Raw genomic sequence first — 19,782 nt, 5'->3', positions numbered from 1 at the left:
CGGAGACAGGAACGCGTGCGAACACATGCCTCTCAATGAAACTCGTGGCCGCCTCTAGGCACTGGCTTCCGCTTCGAAAGCGTGGGTGCAACGTGGTAGCAGAGCAGGAGACGCAAGTGAGGTACTGCAGTACTTCACCTGGATGACTGTAGCTCTTTAGATGTGCGGCTCGTGAGACGGACGAAACTAGCACGAGGGGCAAAGTCACACTACTCTAGCAAGGCTGATCCGGTTGTGAGGTGAAGCAGTAATTCACTTCTGCTTCACGAGCAACTCCAGCCGCTCTATTTACACGTGGCGGATGATGATAGCTGCGGTGTCCGCAGGCCTTCTCTGGATTACTGAATCGTTAGCCAGTGTCAGCGACTCAGAGAACGTTAGTCTCGGCCTGGCAGAAGTCAAGTCAACGGAAGCTGTTAGTGCCGTCCTCGAGCTCTCGAGATATGCCATATACAATCTTTGCATACTCCTGTCTCAATTCATAGATCCTGTGTGCTCTCGCCGCACATCTCTACGGATTATTATTCTGCGGCAAGCTGATATGCGCTGCGTGATCTCAAATCCATGACTTGCCTCGGAATCATTCCTCCTTGGATTTTCTCATTGTTTGATACACGTTTTCAAATCCATTGTGCATATTAATAATAGAGAGCAGAGCTGTAAATGTAGCACGTGACAAAAAGTCCAAATACAATCCTTCCACGTCTTGTAATGTCCGAATAACGTTTGTCTCCATCTCCTTGCATTGCATAAGGGCAGCGGTTGTGCATATGTGCTTCCGCGCTGCATATGAAACGCTCCGAACAAGTGCTATATATGTATTCGTGATCTCTTGGCGCTTCGTGCCTGGCACTATTGAAACTCTTACAGTAGCATGTTCAGTCGTGCGCTCAACCGCAGCTGCAGGAAATAAGTGCACAATATAGCGCAGTCTTATAGAGTTGTTGAAGATTTTGAAGTGCTCGATGTGCCGTGTAGCACTGGGCGAGCGCGCAGCATCGAGAGATGGCTCGGGCGCAATGAGTGATGTTGTCCCGCTCCACTTCTGGTTCACTTTTGATCGCGGTGCTGCTCGACTCAACTACCTCTCGCGGAGCTGCGCATCGTGTTCAGGTATCCCAGCTCATACCGGCTCTTTCGAGAAGAGTCTGACTTGCTCGCGCGAATTGAATCGTACCTGCATAACAGGGGGTTTAGAATAGGCCATCGACCGCCTCGTTATGTCTGCATGTCATCTTTCCAGCTTCCTTTCAACTAGGCACCTTGCGCAGTAGGTTTGAATTGGCAGTTGCGCTCCGTGCACGCGGAAGTGGCTCGCGCTAGTGCACTAGCATGTGAATAAACTCCAACCTGTTACCCGTGCGTAAAGGATTAAGTGAATAAAAGCACGGGTAACACCTTAGTCTCAACCTGTTACCTGTATACGCTTATATAATCGAAAATACGCTAATTAGACCCTATACTAGGCCGTTAATAGTTAAGTAAAGGAGTATATAGAGCGCTTAGCGTAGTAGCTTAAACCCTGCCCTCGGCTTCTATTAAATTCCTCTCCGCTAGTATAGTACCTATTATATACTAGTCGCTATATAACCCCTACCTATATATATAAAAGCAAAGAGTTTAGTAAGAGGTATATAAAGGTTAGCGGACGGCTACTAAGCTTTATATAGGTCTAATAGCTAGTATGCAATTACTCTAAGAGCTGTTATAGGAGGAGTTATAGATATCTTAGAAGAGAGCGATATAATTAGAATTAGGTCTATACCTTAAAAGAGGTATATATTAGGGCTTCTAAGAGTATAGAAGGTACTTAGAAGCTTAGATTTGTTAGCAAATACCTCCTATTTAGAGCATCTTAGCACTATAGCGGCTCCTATTACCCTAATATATACTCTACCTAGAATTACCTTTCTTCTCGACCCTAATTTTAACTTCTTTTAAAGCGATCTATACCCTCGCTTAGGTCCTTCCTTCTATATACTACTAGCTATGTTCCGCGACTATTATAGTTAACTTGCGCTATATAGTCTAACGCAATTACTTGCTAGTAAAGTCGTCTATAAGCTAGTAGCTAATTAAGACTATAAAGTAAGTAATTTAGTTACTTCTACGCTAGTCGAAGAGGCCGCTTCTACGCTAGTCGAGAGACTAATTAAGGAGCCTATTTCTACGCTAATTTCTACGCCGATTAATACTTAATCTTTAGCTAAATAACTATTATAAGACGACCTAATCGCCGCTTCTATAGTAGAAGCTAATACCGCTAATACTCGAGTACGTAGATATAGCTATATCTCGCCTAAGTATAAGCTTACTTTCGTTAAAGTAGCTATAGCGATTACTTATAAGCGAGTCTCCGGCAAGATCCGTTAGTAGAATACTAAGCTAAAGAATGTTATAATAGCTTACTAGCTACGAGATAAGCCGACTATTAGTAACGCTTTCGTTATTCTATATCGACTAGTCTATTAGCGTATAGAAGCTAAGCGTACTATTAAAGCGGCTTCTAGAGCGGTTATTATAGATATACTATAGGATTAATTACTAGATAAGGCAATCGATACTATATTCTAGCTCGATAAGGTATAGCGAGAGAGGATATTATAGTCTTAAGAACTAAGGGTCTTTAACGCTCCGGCATAGAATATACGAGATAATACACTATCGATACTCTCTTAGCAGTCTAATAATAAAGTAAAAGTACCTATACTAATACCGAGCGCTCTAACTAAGCTATCTCTAGATCTAAATCTACCGTTAACTCTAGCTCGGCGTATAGAGGTTATCGACTTAAATACGCTAAGTACTAGCAATAATAGCAATACTATATAGCTTACTAAGCGTCGTCGACTAGACTTCGAGTCTAAACGGCTTTAGTATAGCTCGTAAGTATAAGGAGCTATACTTAAGGAGGTACTATTACCTATATTTAAGACGCTAAGAATACTAGCTAAAGGACGTAGTATAAGACAAAGATTATCGTCTATAGGTACCTCTATTAGTAGCGTCGATAGCGAGGGACTCTATATACTAAGTCCTACTAGATTTATAAGCACCGTCGGCAGTATTAACGACAGACTCGAGATAAGAGTTAATACGGCTATTCGAGAGGTTAAGGCGAAGAGAGTATATTAATTAGATATAGTCTAGTCTAGTATTTAGGCCTTGTCCGTAATAATTACTTTTTTATTGCTATTCCGGCCCTTACTATTGTCTTAAATAGTAGCTTCTAATAGTACTATAGGAAGTTAAATAGAGTCGCTAGACTACGATAACGATAGCGACTATTTCGTAGACCTTAATACTATTAAGGAAGAGGTATTCTCGTAGATAATTTAATCTCTTAGGGTTAGGGTTAGGGTTAGGGTAAGGGTTAAGCTTAGGGTATTACAATTGTTATATTCTTGTTATCGAGAATATTGTAATTACTTAGTTAATATCTTCTTTTACGAGTGCCTATTCGAAATTGTAGCTTCGTTCGGTACGAGAGTACTAAGACCCTCTATATCTAATAAAATCGCGGGGTTAGAGCTCGAATAGCGAACCCGTACCGACGGCTCTAAAGGACTCGTAAAATAGGATAGGTATTATAGTATATAGCTTGAAGTAATATAGAAAGCCGAGATTTTATTACTTAGTAAGCAGGCTTCGACCTTCTACGACTCGCTACGTAATAACGTACTACTCGTTTTCGCTCGTTTTTAAACGATAAAACGCGCCGTATACTAAAGAATATAGCGTACGTAAGAGTATATAGAATTAGTAATATTGTTATTATATTTAAAGTCGCAAAGCATCTCGTATAATATACTATACGCTAGTACGGGTATACCCGTATCTACTACTTTCCTATATCTTCTACCTCTATTTCCTAATTTAATCTTCTTCTATTATATTAATAACTTTAATCTCGTCCGTCTTATAGAATAGTATAACCGTACGACTATACCTAAACGAAGCGCTACTATCGAATACCTCGTCGCTAGCTTAATAGCCTAATCCGAAGTCCCTACTATAGCGTTGTAAGAAGGGTTATATTAGTAGGTAGATAGGGTAGTAGTAGGTATAAGTAGTATTCGATCGAGAACTAGGAGGAGAAGGAGGAAGGCAGGCTAGTTAGCCTAACGCTAAGCGCTAAGCCCTGCCTAAGGCACTAAGACCCTAGCTTTACTCGGCCTAATTACATACTAATTACATATAGCCTCTTTAGCCCTAATATACGCTTCCCTTCTAAAGGCCGCGCCCTCGTAGCCTGTCTATATTCTACGACCTCTATTGCCGCTAACTTAGCAAGTCTAATAAGCTACCTAGCTTATACTAAATTAAACACTTAACTACCTAATTATATAACTATATCAAACCTTACCTCTAATATAATATAATATGCAACTCTAACTGCGCTATTCTTATATATAATAAAGTAATATATATTTACAAGAATTAAGGGCCTTCGACTAATTATAATACGAGCGCGTCTTCCCTACTATAATAGGTAGACGTACGAGGTATTATAGCCCTGCCTCCGCTCTAAGTAATATCGTACCGAGTTCTTTGCGTCTACTCTTAAAAGACCTAGAAATGTCCGCTCCGAGGGTTTGTCCGTTCCGAGGGTTGTTCTTATTATTACAAGGACTATTATTTACTATCGTAGTTTTACTAGCCCTAATTAGTTAGGTTTAGCAGCCTTTAAGTGTTAACTAATTATATCTTTTTAAAAAACTCAGTTCTTCTAGTTTCTATAGGTAAAGGCTATTATAAGTGCAATAGTTAAGGTTCGCCTCGCTTAAAGAGTTAGAAAGATTAAGGAGTAACCTATTATCCGCAAGATCGACCCTAGCTAGCTTAGCTCTATAGTTTTTGCCCTTAGTTAGTTAGTCTATTAAGCTACTTAATCTTTTAAACCTTAATATTTTAACTTAGCCTTAAAGTTTTAATTAAACCTTTAATAGATTTAATCTTTTAACTTAGTTAGTATAGTACTTTAGGCTCGTAGTATAGGTAAGGTTAACAATAGTAGCGAGCAGGTAATATTAATAACAGCGGCGCTAGTCGTCTTAGCGCTAACTTTACCTTGCTTCTAATTTCCTTCTTTAACTAATAACAATATTAGTAATACCGTTACTAATATAGTCGCGTCGTCTTCCTTCGATTAGTAACACACTCCGTAATACTATTACCGATATAGCCGCGCCGGCTATGCCGCCTTTTAGTATAGGCGCGACGCCGTTATTATTATTATTATTACTATTTACGCGCGCGCGCGCCGTCCTTACTAATCGCCTAGGCCTCGAGGCCTCGATAGAAGGAGGGAATAAGAGGGGGACCTATAGGGCGCGTTAGTAAAGAGGTAGAATCCTTAAAAGAGCAGGCGATTAGTTAACGCGTTATAGCGCGCCTAGTATAGTCTTATTGTCCTTTATTGCTAACAATTGCTTACCTCTAATTAGTTAGCTAATAGCACTCTAGGGGTAGTATTATTCCTAGGCGACATTATAGGCCCTTAGCCTTCTTCTTATTCTTTATACTAGTCTAATACTTATCTAACAACTTAGCTATATCCTTAAAGGAATCTTTAGCCTCCTACGAGTCCTATTTAGGTAAATAGCCTTACTATCTTAGGAGGTACTCCTTCTTGCCTTATCTAGTCCGATGCTTTAGGATACGTTCTATAGACTATAGCTCTTTACCGTCGGCTAGTATCTCTTTATGTTTAGTAGGGGCTTCTTTAGGGCCTCCGCGGTAGTAGTATAGTTTAAGGAGGGAGATATAGAAGGTATTATAGATATTATAGTATAGTAGGAGCTGTAACTAATAGGCCTAGCTATTGCCCTTCGGTTCTCGGATTCGGAATAGGCTAATAAACCGTAGTGCTAGTTTAGGGCGTATTTTGCTATCGGGTAATAGGTGTTTACGGATGCGGAGGTTCTTTATACTAAGTATAACTATATCGCCTTACTTAAAGGTTATCGGTATATAACGCTTATCGTAATAGGTCTTTTAGTACTCTTAAGCCTTTGTTAGCTTCTTAGCTATCTTAGCATAGATTTCTCGCATCTTTTAAACCCTCTTAATAGCCGCTAGTATCTTAGGTTAACCCGCTTCCCTTTCCTTACGCTCGGCCTCGAGCGATAGGGGGTCTTATAGCATAGCAGCGTTCTAGCCTATTATAGCTATATATAGTAATACCTTAGTTGATAAGTAGACACTATTATTATACACGAATTTAGCTAGCTATAGGAGGTTGACCTAGTCGTTAGGGTTCTCGTTAATGTAACTGCGCAGGTACTGCTATAGGGTAGTATTCTGCCTCTCGGTATAGCTATCTATCTATAGATAGAAGGCTATAGATAGCCGATGCTTAAGTCTTAGCTATAGGCATATCTTACTCTAATAGTAAGATATAAATGTCGAGCCTCGGTCGGAAACTATCCCCTTAGGGGTTCTCTAATAGCTATAGAAAATATTATTCTATAGCGCTTCTACTATATTAATAGAAGTCTAATCCTTCCGAGTAGGGATATAACGAGCGCCTTTAGTAAATCGATCTACTATAATAAGGATAGCATTATACACGTCCTTACTGCCCCTACGCTTAGTAGGAGGAAGGCCTATAATAAAGTCTATTATAAGCTCTACAAATGGTTTCTTTAGAACAGTAAGTAAAGACAATTCCCCGAATAGTAAGTGCTTGGGTGCTTTAACTCGCTAGTATACTACATAGGTCTGTATATATTCCTTTATATGCCGCTTACTATTTAGCTAGTAGTATATGCGCGATAGTAGCTCGTACGACCTCTCTATACTATAGTAACTAGCGAGTTTACTATTATAGTGCCTTTTTAAAAGCTCTTGTCTAATCGATTGTTTAGCGGGGACATAGTATCTGCCTTTAAACTTCAAGTAACCTTTGTCGTCGATCGACTAATTATTACTCTTACTAGATCGAGTCGTTCGCCTACTTATAAGCTTATCGATACATTTAGTAGCAAAGGCGTCCCTCTACTAAGTACGTAATAGCTCGTCTATAAACGATTAACTATCCCTGTTTGCAAAGTTATTTAACAGTACCCTCGCTATTAAACGAGGTACGTATTATATGCATCTAATAGCACTAGTAGCCGGATTAACTATAGTAGTACTATCGCTATTACTATATATTGCAATATCGACTAGGGAGTTATTATAACTTCTCCTATCTATGTCCTTAGCCCTTGCCTTAATACGTACTATTAATATAGCAAGAGCATTAATATACTTTAAGCCGTCGCAGAGTCCGGTAAGCCGCTTATCCTACGCTTACTTATTAATAATACGGGCTATAGCAATCTTATACTATAGGGTTAGAAACAAAGAATTAATATGCTAGGTCTCGCTATTATAATTAGGTCGCCTTAATAGGCTATTAGTAGGGTTACTTACGCCTAGCCGATATAATATATTAAAATCAAACCTAGCGAGGTAGACGGCCTATCTAGCCTATCGACCTATAACCCTAGTAACCTTCGTAATTCTACGGAGGTTGTTATAGTCCGTATAGACCTAAATAGGGTGCTAAGCACTATCGAGATAATAGCGCTAGTACTTAAAGGCTTCTACGATTACTAAGAGCTCTTGCTCGTAGGTTTCGTACCGACGTTCTATATCGATTATCTTCCGTAAAAAGAAGGCGATTAGGTGCTAGTAATTGTTACTAGCCTATTGTAATATAATAGCTAATACAGCGAACTATAAAGCGTTAGTCTTAATTCGGATCTGCTTGCTTAGTACGAAATAGTATAATAAGGGGACTTTAGTAAAGCGTTGTTTTAGACCGTTAAAAGCGGCTTGTGCTCTATTAGTCCATTTAAACTCTCTAGTTAGATTGGCCTTAGTTTTAGTAAGCTTAGTTAATAGCATTATATGCCTCGAATAGCCCTTAATAAACCGGCGGTAGAAGTTAGCAAAACCGAGGAATAATTGAAGCTTTTTAATAGACGTAGGAATAGGCTATTTAATAATTGTTTTAATCCGATTAGGGTTAGCCCCCACACCACCAGCCAATACGAGGAAGCTAAGGAAGGGCACCTCTTTAGCAGCGAAGGTGCATTTAGAGGGCTTATAGTATAAGCTATAGGCCTATAGGCGGTCGAGCACCTTACGTACTCTAGCCTAGTATTCTACAATATTAGGTAAATAGATATAAACTAGGATATTATCTAGGTAAACTACATAGAGGTAGTCTAATAGGCCTAAAAGGGCCCGATTAATATAGGACTAGAATATTATAGGGGCATTAGCTAGCCCGAATAGCATAACTAAGTACTCGAAATAGCTATAACGGATATAGAAGGCTGTTTTCTATTTATCGCCCTTACGAATACAAATGCGGTAATAGGCGTCCTTAATATCTAATATAGTATAGAAGTAGGCGCTAGAAAGACGATCGAGGGTCTTATTAATAAGCGGAAGTAGATAACGGTCTTTAATAGTAACAGTATTAAGCCCTCTATAATTAACATATAAACGTAGGCTACTATCCTTCTTTAGTACGAATAGGATAGGTATACTAGCAGGGCTGTTGCTATACTAAATTCGACTATTAGCTAGGTTCTTATCTAGGTACTTACGCAATATAGTAAGTTCTCGTTTACTAAGGTTATAAAGGGGCCTAAAGGGGACCTCTTTGCCCTCTATAATATTAATCTTATAATTAGTCTCTTTAAACATAGGCAATGTCGATGCTAGGTAGTGTTTAAATACATTAATATAGGTCTCTCGAATAGGTAGTAGTATACGAGCAAGCTAATTAGGATCTATACTATTAGAGGGTACAGGTTTATCGTTATCTCTACCGAGAAGGTTAGCCGTCGGATTAGCTAAGGTAGGCGTTAGGTTGCTAATAAATAGGACCTAGATATCGTCGGGATACTCGCTAATATTAATGTATTTAATGTCCTCTCTCCTAGCGATTCTAAATCGCTACTATTAACTGCCTAAGTCTATAACTATAGTATAGTGCTTAAGAATAGGGTTGCTAATAATAATATCGAATAGAAGGTTGTCTATGTCTACTACGTAGGCAGTGAAATCTAGTAAGCGTTTATTGCCGAGGTCGTCTTTTAGAACTATAGGAATATAGTAGGCCCTATAGGTTAAGTGCCGAGCGTTATTAAACTAAGCGAGGGTTAGTATATTAGTTCTAGGCAATTGTCGGAGGTCTAATTACTTAGCTAGGCGGTAATTAATAAGGGCGCTAACCGAATTTCCTAGATCTAGCATAACCTTAGTCTTATAGTTGTCTCTATATATATCTTATATAAGATAGGTGCGTATAATAGCTAGTACTATGTCGATAGTTTTACGCCGCATAAGGCTAATAGTTAGTACGGCGCTTATTCCTTTTTCGACTAATAGGAAGGGCCGATAGGGGTAGCATTAGCGGCTAAAAGGTGCTTTCGGTACTTAGTAGTAGCACGGTCGATTCGGGCCTAGTTCTTAGGTTTGTTATATTAGCCTAGTAGATAGCTAGTGCTATTACAATTAAAGCACTTTAGTCCGGTTAGAACATTGCTATAGCTACTATTGCTACTATTATTAGTTAGGCGATTAGTATTATAGGGATACGAGCCCCTTCTACGGCCCCTATTACGGCCTCCTTTATATAGCTGTCGGCTACGGCCTCTTCTATGGTCGTTACTGTTCCTATTATTAGCACTATTGTTTTAGGTAGAACCTTAGTTTCCTCCTCGGCTACGGTTGCTATAGTTAGTACTAGCTAGTCGGATCCTCGATTCTAGTCGTTACTAGAGCTAAATAGCTCGTTTAGCTGTTTCCACTTCGACTATAAATTAAATGCGTATTAGATTAGCCTGTTTAAATACACGGCGGCGGTCTAATTTAAGGACTAGTTCCTATCTTAGTTTAGGTCGTATCTTAGATATCTAGATAGAGTCGGTTTTAGGTAGCAAATCGTCCTTAAGGGTCTTTAGATAGGCCTCGAAGGATCGAGAGGTTTAGTCGGCCTTTTGTTTAGTACGTAGGTATTAGTCTTAGGCGTGCTACTAGCGCAATATAGGGTTACTAAGGGTGTTTAGCATAATAGTCTTATAGTCTTGCTACTAAACAACGGTCTGGTTGTTAAGGGAATTAAAATAGTTATCCTAGGTGCGTTTTAGGTCGCTATTAATATACTATATAGCATAGACGACTAACGAATAGTCGTCTAGAAGGGCCCTCGGTACGTTTCGCTAGTTAAGCTTATAGTTACGAATATAGTCGTTATATTGCTTTCAACTAGAGCTGTTAAACACAGTATAGTCCTTAAGTTTAGCATCCTTCTTTTAAATAGTTAGCGAGGAAGGCCCTACTGCTAGTTTAGTATTAGTTATTAGAGACTTCTATAGGCGGCGAATTTCGAGGAGATTATCCTTTAGCTATTGTTCTTAACGCAAGGCAGTAAGCCTGTTCTGAGTGGCTTCTTAAAGCCTCGCTATCGGCTAGGGCCTAAAGGCTAGTTAGCTATATCGTCGATTAACAATGTTGTTAAGAATGTCGTTAATAGGCAATTCTAGGTTATTACTAGGAATTATAGGTTCTTCTTTAATAGGCCCTCTAGTAGGCTCTTTAGCAGGCACTTTAGTAGGCACTTTAGCGGGAACTATACTACTAGCGTTGTTATTGCTAGCGCTGCTAGCGGCGCTGCGGTTGTTGTTGCTTCGTAATAAGCCGGCTATTATAAGGGGTAATACTAATAATATATTATAGGCCCCTAAGATACGGATATAGCGGGATTAGTAGGTATCGGCTTAGTGCGATTAACTTAGTATAATAGGCTATATAGAAGGCCTTGCTTAATAATTAGTACGGTTGTTTTAATAGAATAGTACGTATAGGTCCCGTTCTTCGGGCGTAATATAGTTAAATCGATAGTTTTCGTAGCTATACCGCTAAAAGCTTAAAATAAGGACTATCTAGCTACTGCCCTTAAAGGGTAGATCGAATACTATATAAGAAGGGTTATATTAGCAGGTAGATAGGGTAGTAGTAGGTATAAGTAGTATTCGATCGAGAACTAGGAGAAGAAGGAGGAAGGTAGGCTAGTTAGCCTAAGCTGCCTAACGCTAAGCGCTAAGCCCTGCCTAAGGCACTAAGACCCTAGCTTTACTCGGCCTAATTACATACTAATTACATATAGCCTCTTTAGCCCTAATAAGCGTAGAAGGTCGCTATCGTTAGTTTAAGCTATAGGTATTATAGGTAGAGATAGTAGGTTAGCGAGATATTCGTATATACTCGGTAGATTTACCTTATATAACCGACTAATCTTATTGCTACGATAATAAGTAAGGCAATTAGTAAGTAGTATAGTAATAAGATATATCGCTCCGACCGGTATTAACTCGACTTAGAGCCTATAGAAGTACTTTATTAACTCGAAGTTATTAATAACCTTAGTAAAGCCCTATTCGACCGACTAGCGTATAGTACTTATCTCCTTTACCGCCGTAGCCTTACTAGTATTACGAAACTCGCTATTCGTCGTCTTCTAGCTTCCTATAATACTATTAAGGATATTATAGGCCTAATTACTATATAAGAATACCTGCTCTTCGAAGGGTCGTTATAGCTACCCTAGCGGCTCGAAATAGGACTTCTAGATATCGTTAAAGCTAGACTCTAGTACTAAAGCTATATCGCTATAAGATCTAGGCGCTAGACCGTAGATTAATATTATACTATCTAGTAGGACAATGCCTTAATATTTAAGTCTATAGAAGTGCTTATAGCTATTATAGAACAGCTACTAGTTATAGGTCGGTCTATAGCACTTCTATAGTATACTATCGATATAACCGAAGACGTACTTTATATCGATTAATCTAGTAATAGTAACGGCTATTCGCTATAAGTAGGCTTTACTTAACCTATTAAAGTCCTATACTAACCTATCCTTCTAACGCCTTACTATTTAAGTATAGCTAGCATTAAATATACGACTTCGGACTAATCTAGCTATTACTACGACTAAAGATCTAGCTTAAGTTACGTTAATAACCTAGATTACTAAGCCTTCTATATATAATATATAATACTATTACTAGATTATAACGTATGCGGTATAGTAACTTAATCGACTTAATATCTAGTAACTTAGCTAATTCTATTACTTATTACTTACTAAAGCGGAAGTCGCTCTTAAAGTTAGTATTAGGGTACGTTTCTAGTAACTATTACTTATCTCTTAGATACTCGCGTAGCTCTTTATATAGCCTATTACTACGAGCCTATCTATACTAGTATTTACGCTTAGTCTTACCCTCTCGGCGAATAGCTAGATCTAGTAGATTGTCGACGTTAGAAGCTAAGATAGCTATAGTTGTTACTATTATTCTACTATAAACGGCGATTATATCTTTATTAAGTTTACTATTAGTTAAGAAGCCGTCCGAGTCGTATTCCGCTATAGTATACTATAGTAATAGCAATCCTATCTGCCTACTAATTATAGTAAGGTCTAAGACCCCGGGCGCGTCTTAGCACCTCTGTTGCTTACTAAGCAGTCGATCGAGCAACGCTACTAAATTGCCTACGCAACCTCTTATTAACCGTTGGTCTGGTTATTCACTTTCCGCCGCTGAAACGGCGCTATTCGCGGCTTCTTACATATGCTAAACGGCTAGAAACCTACTGCGCAAGGTGCCTACTGCTGGGTTTCCGTATGCAATTCGTAGGGCGCGCCCGGTTGAGGTATCCGGATCGCCATTTCGTGGGTGGCTGAGAATGACGAACAAGCGCATGACGCGAGATCTCGCGACGACAGTAGTACATAGACAGTACCAACCGCGAACTCCCTCTCGCCGGCAAACAAATTCTTTCCGTTCCAGAACAATCGCCACGAAAATCGGCACCAATCTTCGAACTGCCAGCGTAATGGCGGTACCGCAAAAGGTTCCTTGGATCTGGCAAGACACGGCCTATACACGCCTATTCTATAGTGTGTGGTATCCGGCATTGCTCGGCACTCAGACAGGGGCAACTCAGACCTCACTTTCTCCGCTGCGAAGCAGATCTCTTCGCAAAACATTCCGCTCTCGTGTCTCTGGCGACACGTTTCGGATCCAGGCACCATCAATTTGGACGGAATATGGCCTAGAAGCCGAGAACCCGCTTTTGCCTCATGAATCGAAGACATGTATGCAGCTTTCCGTCCGTCTCTCGCCCAAGAATAGGGCAATCGCCGACAAAAATGTGGATACCATAGCGGCGACTTGCATACATCCGTGAGATCAGGCCAAAGCTGCCCTATGTTCTGCTGGTAGCCTTGAGCTAGCAATTCGGTGCTGTCGCCGAGGTGCTCATCAACGCGTTTGCTTCGCACTCGGCTTCGGCGTGGTGGGACAAGCTTTGGACCATGGCTTTGGAATATGCTCATTGCTCAGGTCTCGGTCTGAGCAAGATGTGAACCGTCTATCCCAGAACCACGCTGCTGCACGATTCCCATTTAGGCCGAAGGAGCCATCTTACAATAGCTATCAGCCGGCCGAAAGCAGCAGGTCTGAGGCCAGAATCTGTGAGATAATTACTGGACGGAGCTTGCCGACCACGATAGTATGTGATGCACTGTACATGGCGGCAAAAGCTTCACATCTAGTTGGCAACTTATGCAAGAGGCGCAGGCTGCATTGTGGTCACAGATTTTGTCGTCCGATCCAGCATGATGCTTGAACAGAGGAGAGATCTGCCACATGTAAACCCTGTTATTGGTCCAGGGCACGATCTGGTAGACCGAGCTGACGGGCGTTGTTCTGGACAACCTCGTGGCGATGCAATCGCCCTGACCGTACCTATCACTGTACTACCATCAAATTGCTGGGCCCAGGAACACACAATTTCAGGCACCGATGTCTCGCCTCCTGTCCAGCCTTTGACGTGAACGGCGCTTTCGCTCGAGTGAAGAACTGCTCGAGGTGGACCCAATTGTGGTTCCTGCCAAGACCACCATCCGGCCCTTCTCTTATTACCCAACAACTCTGTTTGGCCCTTCCGCGGCAACTAGAAGTCGTCTTGGGGACGATTTGATCATAGACTACGGCCATCCGAGACCAAGCTTAAAATAGGGTTTGCCTGCGTTGTAGGTTCTGGGCTACTTTCGGCTAGATCACTGGCACGATCGAGTCAAGCGGTACCGTTTTCAGAAGATGTATGTAACCTTATTCTCGGTCTGTGCCGACCAGCTCGCTCGATGCGGCGTGGCGGATATGCCGCGATAGTCGTGTCGCGCCGTTCTTGGTGAAGACGCCTCAGCGTTGGATATGCTCCTACACTTCTTCATGCGACTCAAACCTACGCCGCCGCTACGAAGCTATGGCGTTCGAGACGCTTCAGTGTCGCAGGATATGCTCGAGCCCGTCGATGATAGGCCGCTCACCAGAGGCGTCGGTCGACGATCACCACGCCGACCTGTCAACAATATGGTGAGGTATGTGCTCCTGGTCTCATCACTCTTTTTTTCCTCTTCAGTTGCTTGCTTGTACCTCGCATTCATCTTGACGCGAGACGTTCGTACGTCTACGTGTTCTTTCGTTTCTGGTGCTTGTAGTCGGCAACCAATTGCTGATTACCACCTCCCTCCGTTCAATTTGAAGCTTGGTACCACGACCCGCAGCAACCACCCGAACAATCCGGACCAGCACTACCGACTCAACTCAGTTGATACCAACTTGCAAACGAAACATCAACACATTCGCCTACAGGTCATTCGTCGGCACCTGAGGCCACACCTCGAAGATGGGTGTTCTATCCTATCTCAAGCCCAAGAAGGGCAACCAGGAGGCCGCCGCACCTGAACATGGAAAGACAGAGATGACTGAGAAGAATGGCGTCGAACCCAGCGTGGCTCCTGCTCCTACACCAGAAGCAGGAACTCCAGACACTTGGTCTCGCCCTGCATCGCTCTATCCTTCAGGAGACTTTCGAAACTCTCAGGCAGACATCAACGAGATTAAGTGCGATGTGATGGTCAACTGGCTGTACCAACAGCAGATGGAGCGCCTTTGGACCGCTGGTGGCACTGACGAGGGTGTCATCCTCAAGAAGTCTAGAGGACAATACACTTGTTGCCCAGCAGATATTGCTGACGAGCCATATGGCTTCTTCAAGTCAATCGAGACTCTCAACGTCCGAGTAAGTTTTGAAGTATAGCTGGCGTGCTGCGACAGATTCTAATATCCTCCTAGGTTGCAATGACTGTGAACACCAGAGTCATCAAGCTCTTCCTCCACAACAATCAGCGACCATATGTGCCACTGAAGAACGGCCTTCGCCTGCAGGTTCTCCCAGACATGTCATATCTTCCTCGTTGCCAGAAGCATCAATTCGCCGCTTTCATCGCCGACCGCGGCCTCCTTGTCGTATGGGACGACGAGCCTCGCCATCTCTTAGACCGTGCCCATAAGATCGAAAAGTCTCTCATGGAAATGATTTGGGAAGATGAGTTCGACCCTGACGACAAGAAAGAAGGCAGTGTTGCTGTCCATGAAGTTGGAATGTCTGATACCGACTCCGGCCTGGCTGAGGAAGGATACCAGGAGCCAAAGCGCAACATTGTCCTCTACGAATCAGTGCTCTGCGCCGCTACGCTATTGCTCACTTTCCTGGCCATTGGATCTGGTTTCGTCCATATTGCCGTCGAGACATTCATCGACCACAGCTACATCCGCTTGGCATTCGTCCTGGTCGTGCCGCTTCAGATGTGGCTGGGATTGTTCTTCTTCCAGTCTGTTGTGAACAACGTTGCCCAGCTCATTGGACCCATCTCGCAGATCAATACCAACACCAAGTTCTACTCTGGACTCCGACCAAAGCGACTTCGTCGCGAAGTAGCTGGTTTGCCACATCTTACTATCCAGATGCCGGTGTATAAGGAGGGCCTCACTGCTGTCATTGAACCTACGATCCGATCTATCAAAGCTGCTATCTCCACGTACGAAATGCAAGGCGGTACTGCTAACATCTTCGTCAATGACGACGGTATGCAATTGATCAATGACGATGATGCCCGGGCTCGACAAGACTTTTACGACGAGAACAACATTGGTTGGGTCGCTCGGCCAAAGCACAATCCAAAACCTGCTGAGGGTGAGGAAGCATTTGTGCGTCGTGGAAAGTTCAAGAAAGCTTCTAACATGAACTACGCTCTTTGGGTCAGCAACCGTGTTGAAGAGAAGCTGAACGGCCTCGAACGTCACCAGAACTGGAACCAGGAAGACGAAGCTGGCGCATACCGAGACGCACTTGCGACGATTGTCGAAGAGGACGAAGGCAGGACTTGGGCAGATGGCAACATCAGAATGGGTGACTACATTCTTATCATCGACTCCGATACTCGTGTGCCTACGGACTGTTTCCTGGACGCTGTCTCTGAAATGGAGCACAGTCAACAAGTCGCTATCATCCAGTACACTTCCGGTGTCATGAACGTTACGGACTCCTACTTCGAGAAGGGAATTACCTTCTTCACCAACCTGATCTACACTGCCATCAAATTCGCTGTCGCAAACGGTGATGTTGCTCCTTTCGTTGGCCACAACGCTGTCCTCCGCTGGTCTGCTCTCCAAGCTATCGGCTACGAATGTAAGAATGACAGTCGCGAGAAGTTCTGGTCCGAAGACACTGTATCGGAAGATTTCGACATGGCTCTCCGTCTGCAAACCGCTGGCTACGTCGTCCGTCTCGCTGCATACCAAGGAACCGGTTTCAAGGAGGGTGTCTCGCTCACTGTCTACGACGAGCTTGCACGTTGGGAGAAGTATGCATACGGCTGCTCGGAACTCATCTTCCACCCTTTCCGCTACTGGTTTACTCGAGGACCATTCACCAAGCTCTTCCGCAACTTCATCTGCTCATCCATGCCTTTGCCATCGAAGTTCACCATCATGGCATACATTGGTACCTACTACGCCCTTGGCTCAGCTTGGATTCTTACAGTTGCCAATTACTTCTTGACTGGCTGGTTCAATGGAGCCCTCGACCACTACTACATCGACTCCTTCAAGATTTACTTCGCCATCATCATCATCTTCTCCGGACTTGGTAACGTGTCTCTTGCTGTTCTCCGCTACCGTCTCGGCGAAGGCAGCATCGTGCGCAACATTTTCGAGAACTTCAGCTGGGTCCCACTTTTGATGATCTTCCTCGGGGGTGTCTCGCTCCACGTATCGCAAGCCATCTTGTCGCACTTGTTCAGCGTAGACATGAACTGGGGAGCGACGAGCAAGGAAGCCGAAAACACAACCTTCTTCAAGGAAATTCCCAAGGTCATCAAGAAGTTTAAGGGGACATTTGTTTTCGTGTTTGGCGCGACAGCAATGATTGTTGTACTGGCTTGCTTCACACCCTACTTCTGGAAGATCGACACCTTCATTGCGATTTATCCACTGGGAACCGTCATCGTTGGACACTTCCTACTACCAGTGGCTCTCAACCCAGGTTTGATGAGATTTACCTGGTAATGGGCGTGTCACACTTTTTGCTTTTGCGATTTTGGCAAGCGTTGCATGGGATCATAGAGGCTGGCGATACGAGGATACGATGGCTACCACCAAGTCGTTGACATACGACATGACTTTACATCATGATAGACTGCTACTGTTCAAATCCACACTTGTACAGATCACCACCACATCTTCCCGAGGCATGTCACTGAAGACAATCACTGACCCGAATTGGCAGACGTGCTGTAGCCATTGTAGCCCGACTGATCTCAAATTCCAGGAGCCAAAGACTCGCGGGTGGTGGTGCAAAGTATTTGTTAGGATTAGGAGTGGTAGCAAAAGTAAGGTATTGTCGTATGCAGAATGTCGCGCCAACCCGTAGAATAGCCGGTGTACGCACTCCTAATTCAGTGCTCTGTGTAACCCACGCCTGCCACTGAATTTTGGTGTCAAACCTAGGCAAATAGGAGCATAAAAGCCAGCTTAGGTATTAAGAACGTTTTCCATCTCTTTCTATATATGTTGTCGCCATTTCAGTAGTATAGCTGGTCCTAGTAGTTGTTTGCTTAGCAACCGTGGTTGCTATAGTACGGCTACTACTCCACTAGGTCTAGGAACTTCTCCGGCTCTTTGACACTACCAATCTCTCGAACAATGAGATCTCCTTATGGCTGAACCTGTCTAGGCGCACTGTCGACAAGATCCATAATACGTACGAGCTGTTTAGTGTGCCGTACCTACGCGATTTGAGTCGACTCGGTCGGAAGCGCGTATTGCGACTATTATATAAGCAGGTATGTATATTTGGTAGAAAATCGCGACCGTAGCTAATAATAGTAGTGTTAGCGTATTCTCGACTTCCTCGATAGCTATCCTTGCGCCTACTAAGACGAGATTATCTAGTATCTGTATAATATATTCGATGTAGTTGTTAGTTAGTCGACGGTCTCTCGTACGCTAAAGCGCAACAAATAGACGAAGAAGGTGTATTAGCGCAGGGCTCTCGAGCGCAATAAGGAGTTACGTGAGGACTTCGAAGAGTAGCAATAAGGCAAGGACCCGGATAAGATATATTGTGTCGATAAGAGTAGTACGAATAAGCGCACTAGATAGCGGAAGACTAGATACTCGTAGGTTAATAAACTATACGAGTATAACGGCTCAACTAAGCGCTTAAAGAGGTAGAGTGTCCTACTAGCAATAACCTCGCGTAGTTATCTCGAAGGCACCCTCTATATCTAAGGATCTATTACTGCCGCTATATTCGAATACTAGCTCGAGTTTACCGTTATTCCTCAGCTCAGCGGTCTAGGTTAGTGGATTGTAATAGACAACGCGCCTATCTATCGTTCTTAACGCGTTAAAGACCTCTACGCCGCAGCGGGTATTAACCTTAAGTACTTGCCGCTATACTCGCTAGATTACAACCTAATTAAGATCTTATTCGCAAGCCTAAAGAGCTGGATCAAACACCATTTCGAGGAATACGCTGTCTTCGAGAACTTCGGCTACTTCGTTAAGTATGCTATTATAGAGGTCAGCAGCAACAGTATTACTAAGCACGTAGCAGGGTAGTTCTAGAGGTGCGGTTATCGTAGTTAATTAGTTAAAGACGATAACCGCTATTGTATATAACTAACTACAGTTACTTATTCAGTTATAGACTCGCTTATTCCTACGATAGTCTCTAGCTTAGTAATACGAGCCTTTAAGTCTTCTATCTCTCGTCTTATCTCTTCTATAATAGCACGCGCAACCTTAGTAGCTTGCTCCTTTATAATCGCTTCTATATACTATAGATCTGGCAATACTAGCTATAGTAACGAGCTCCTCGTTAGTAGTAACGAGGGCACAACGGTAGACGAGTCGACAATATCCTTATTACCCTAACTGTCGGCAATCTAGTCGAGAAGTTAGCTAAATCTATTAGCATACCTAATTACTATACCTCTAATGTACCCCTAGTGTTTATTGCGATGAAAGAGCCTAGAATTTAGTGGGTTTAGTACTGTTTCTTATCGCTAGTATTACTTCGAGGCTATTTGAGCTAGCGCCGTTAGTATATCGCTTTGTTCGCGGCCTCGAGTCGCGTTTGTCCGGAGAGAAGCCGCTTAGTAAGCGCGAATCCACAACGACTAATAGGGCATTACTATAACACTACTATAACATATCTATATTATCTCTTCGGTAGGAAGTACTACTATCGATGCCGCTAAGCAACCTCCCGTTGTCTGTTTAAAAAAATATGCACTTATAGTAAAGAAACAGCGCTTTTAAGATCTCGGAAGTTCGCGACTTTCCGATAACTTCT

At 42.7% G+C, this 19,782-nt stretch overlaps 2 protein-coding genes across 2 annotated transcripts; one reads left to right on the top strand and one right to left on the bottom strand.

Annotated features, from left to right (window-relative positions):
- Positions 1-580: 580 nt before the first annotated feature.
- MYCFIDRAFT_174407 (uncharacterized protein) lies at positions 581-9,348 on the bottom strand (the record flags this gene model as incomplete). The annotated part of the gene is made up of 6 exons (XM_007928090.1): positions 581-889; positions 920-1,053; positions 1,083-1,177; positions 1,212-1,224; positions 1,263-1,319; positions 9,342-9,348. 6 exons carry the CDS (start codon positions 9,346-9,348, stop codon positions 581-583), a joined length of 615 nt encoding a protein of 204 aa, XP_007926281.1.
- A 5,493-nt stretch (positions 9,349-14,841) lies between these two features.
- On the top strand, positions 14,842-18,146 carry MYCFIDRAFT_188121 (uncharacterized protein; the record flags this gene model as incomplete). Its single annotated transcript, XM_007928089.1, has 3 exons — positions 14,842-15,162; positions 15,216-17,329; positions 18,080-18,146. 3 exons carry the CDS (start codon positions 14,842-14,844, stop codon positions 18,144-18,146), a joined length of 2,502 nt encoding a protein of 833 aa, XP_007926280.1.
- Positions 18,147-19,782: the final 1,636 nt, after the last annotated feature.

This window comes from Pseudocercospora fijiensis (assembly GCF_000340215.1).
Source record: "Pseudocercospora fijiensis CIRAD86 unplaced genomic scaffold MYCFIscaffold_4, whole genome shotgun sequence".
Taxonomy (NCBI): domain Eukaryota; kingdom Fungi; phylum Ascomycota; class Dothideomycetes; order Mycosphaerellales; family Mycosphaerellaceae; genus Pseudocercospora; species Pseudocercospora fijiensis.
The sequence above is the reverse complement of the archived record's forward strand: the minus strand, read 5'-3'. Positions and strand labels throughout refer to the sequence as shown.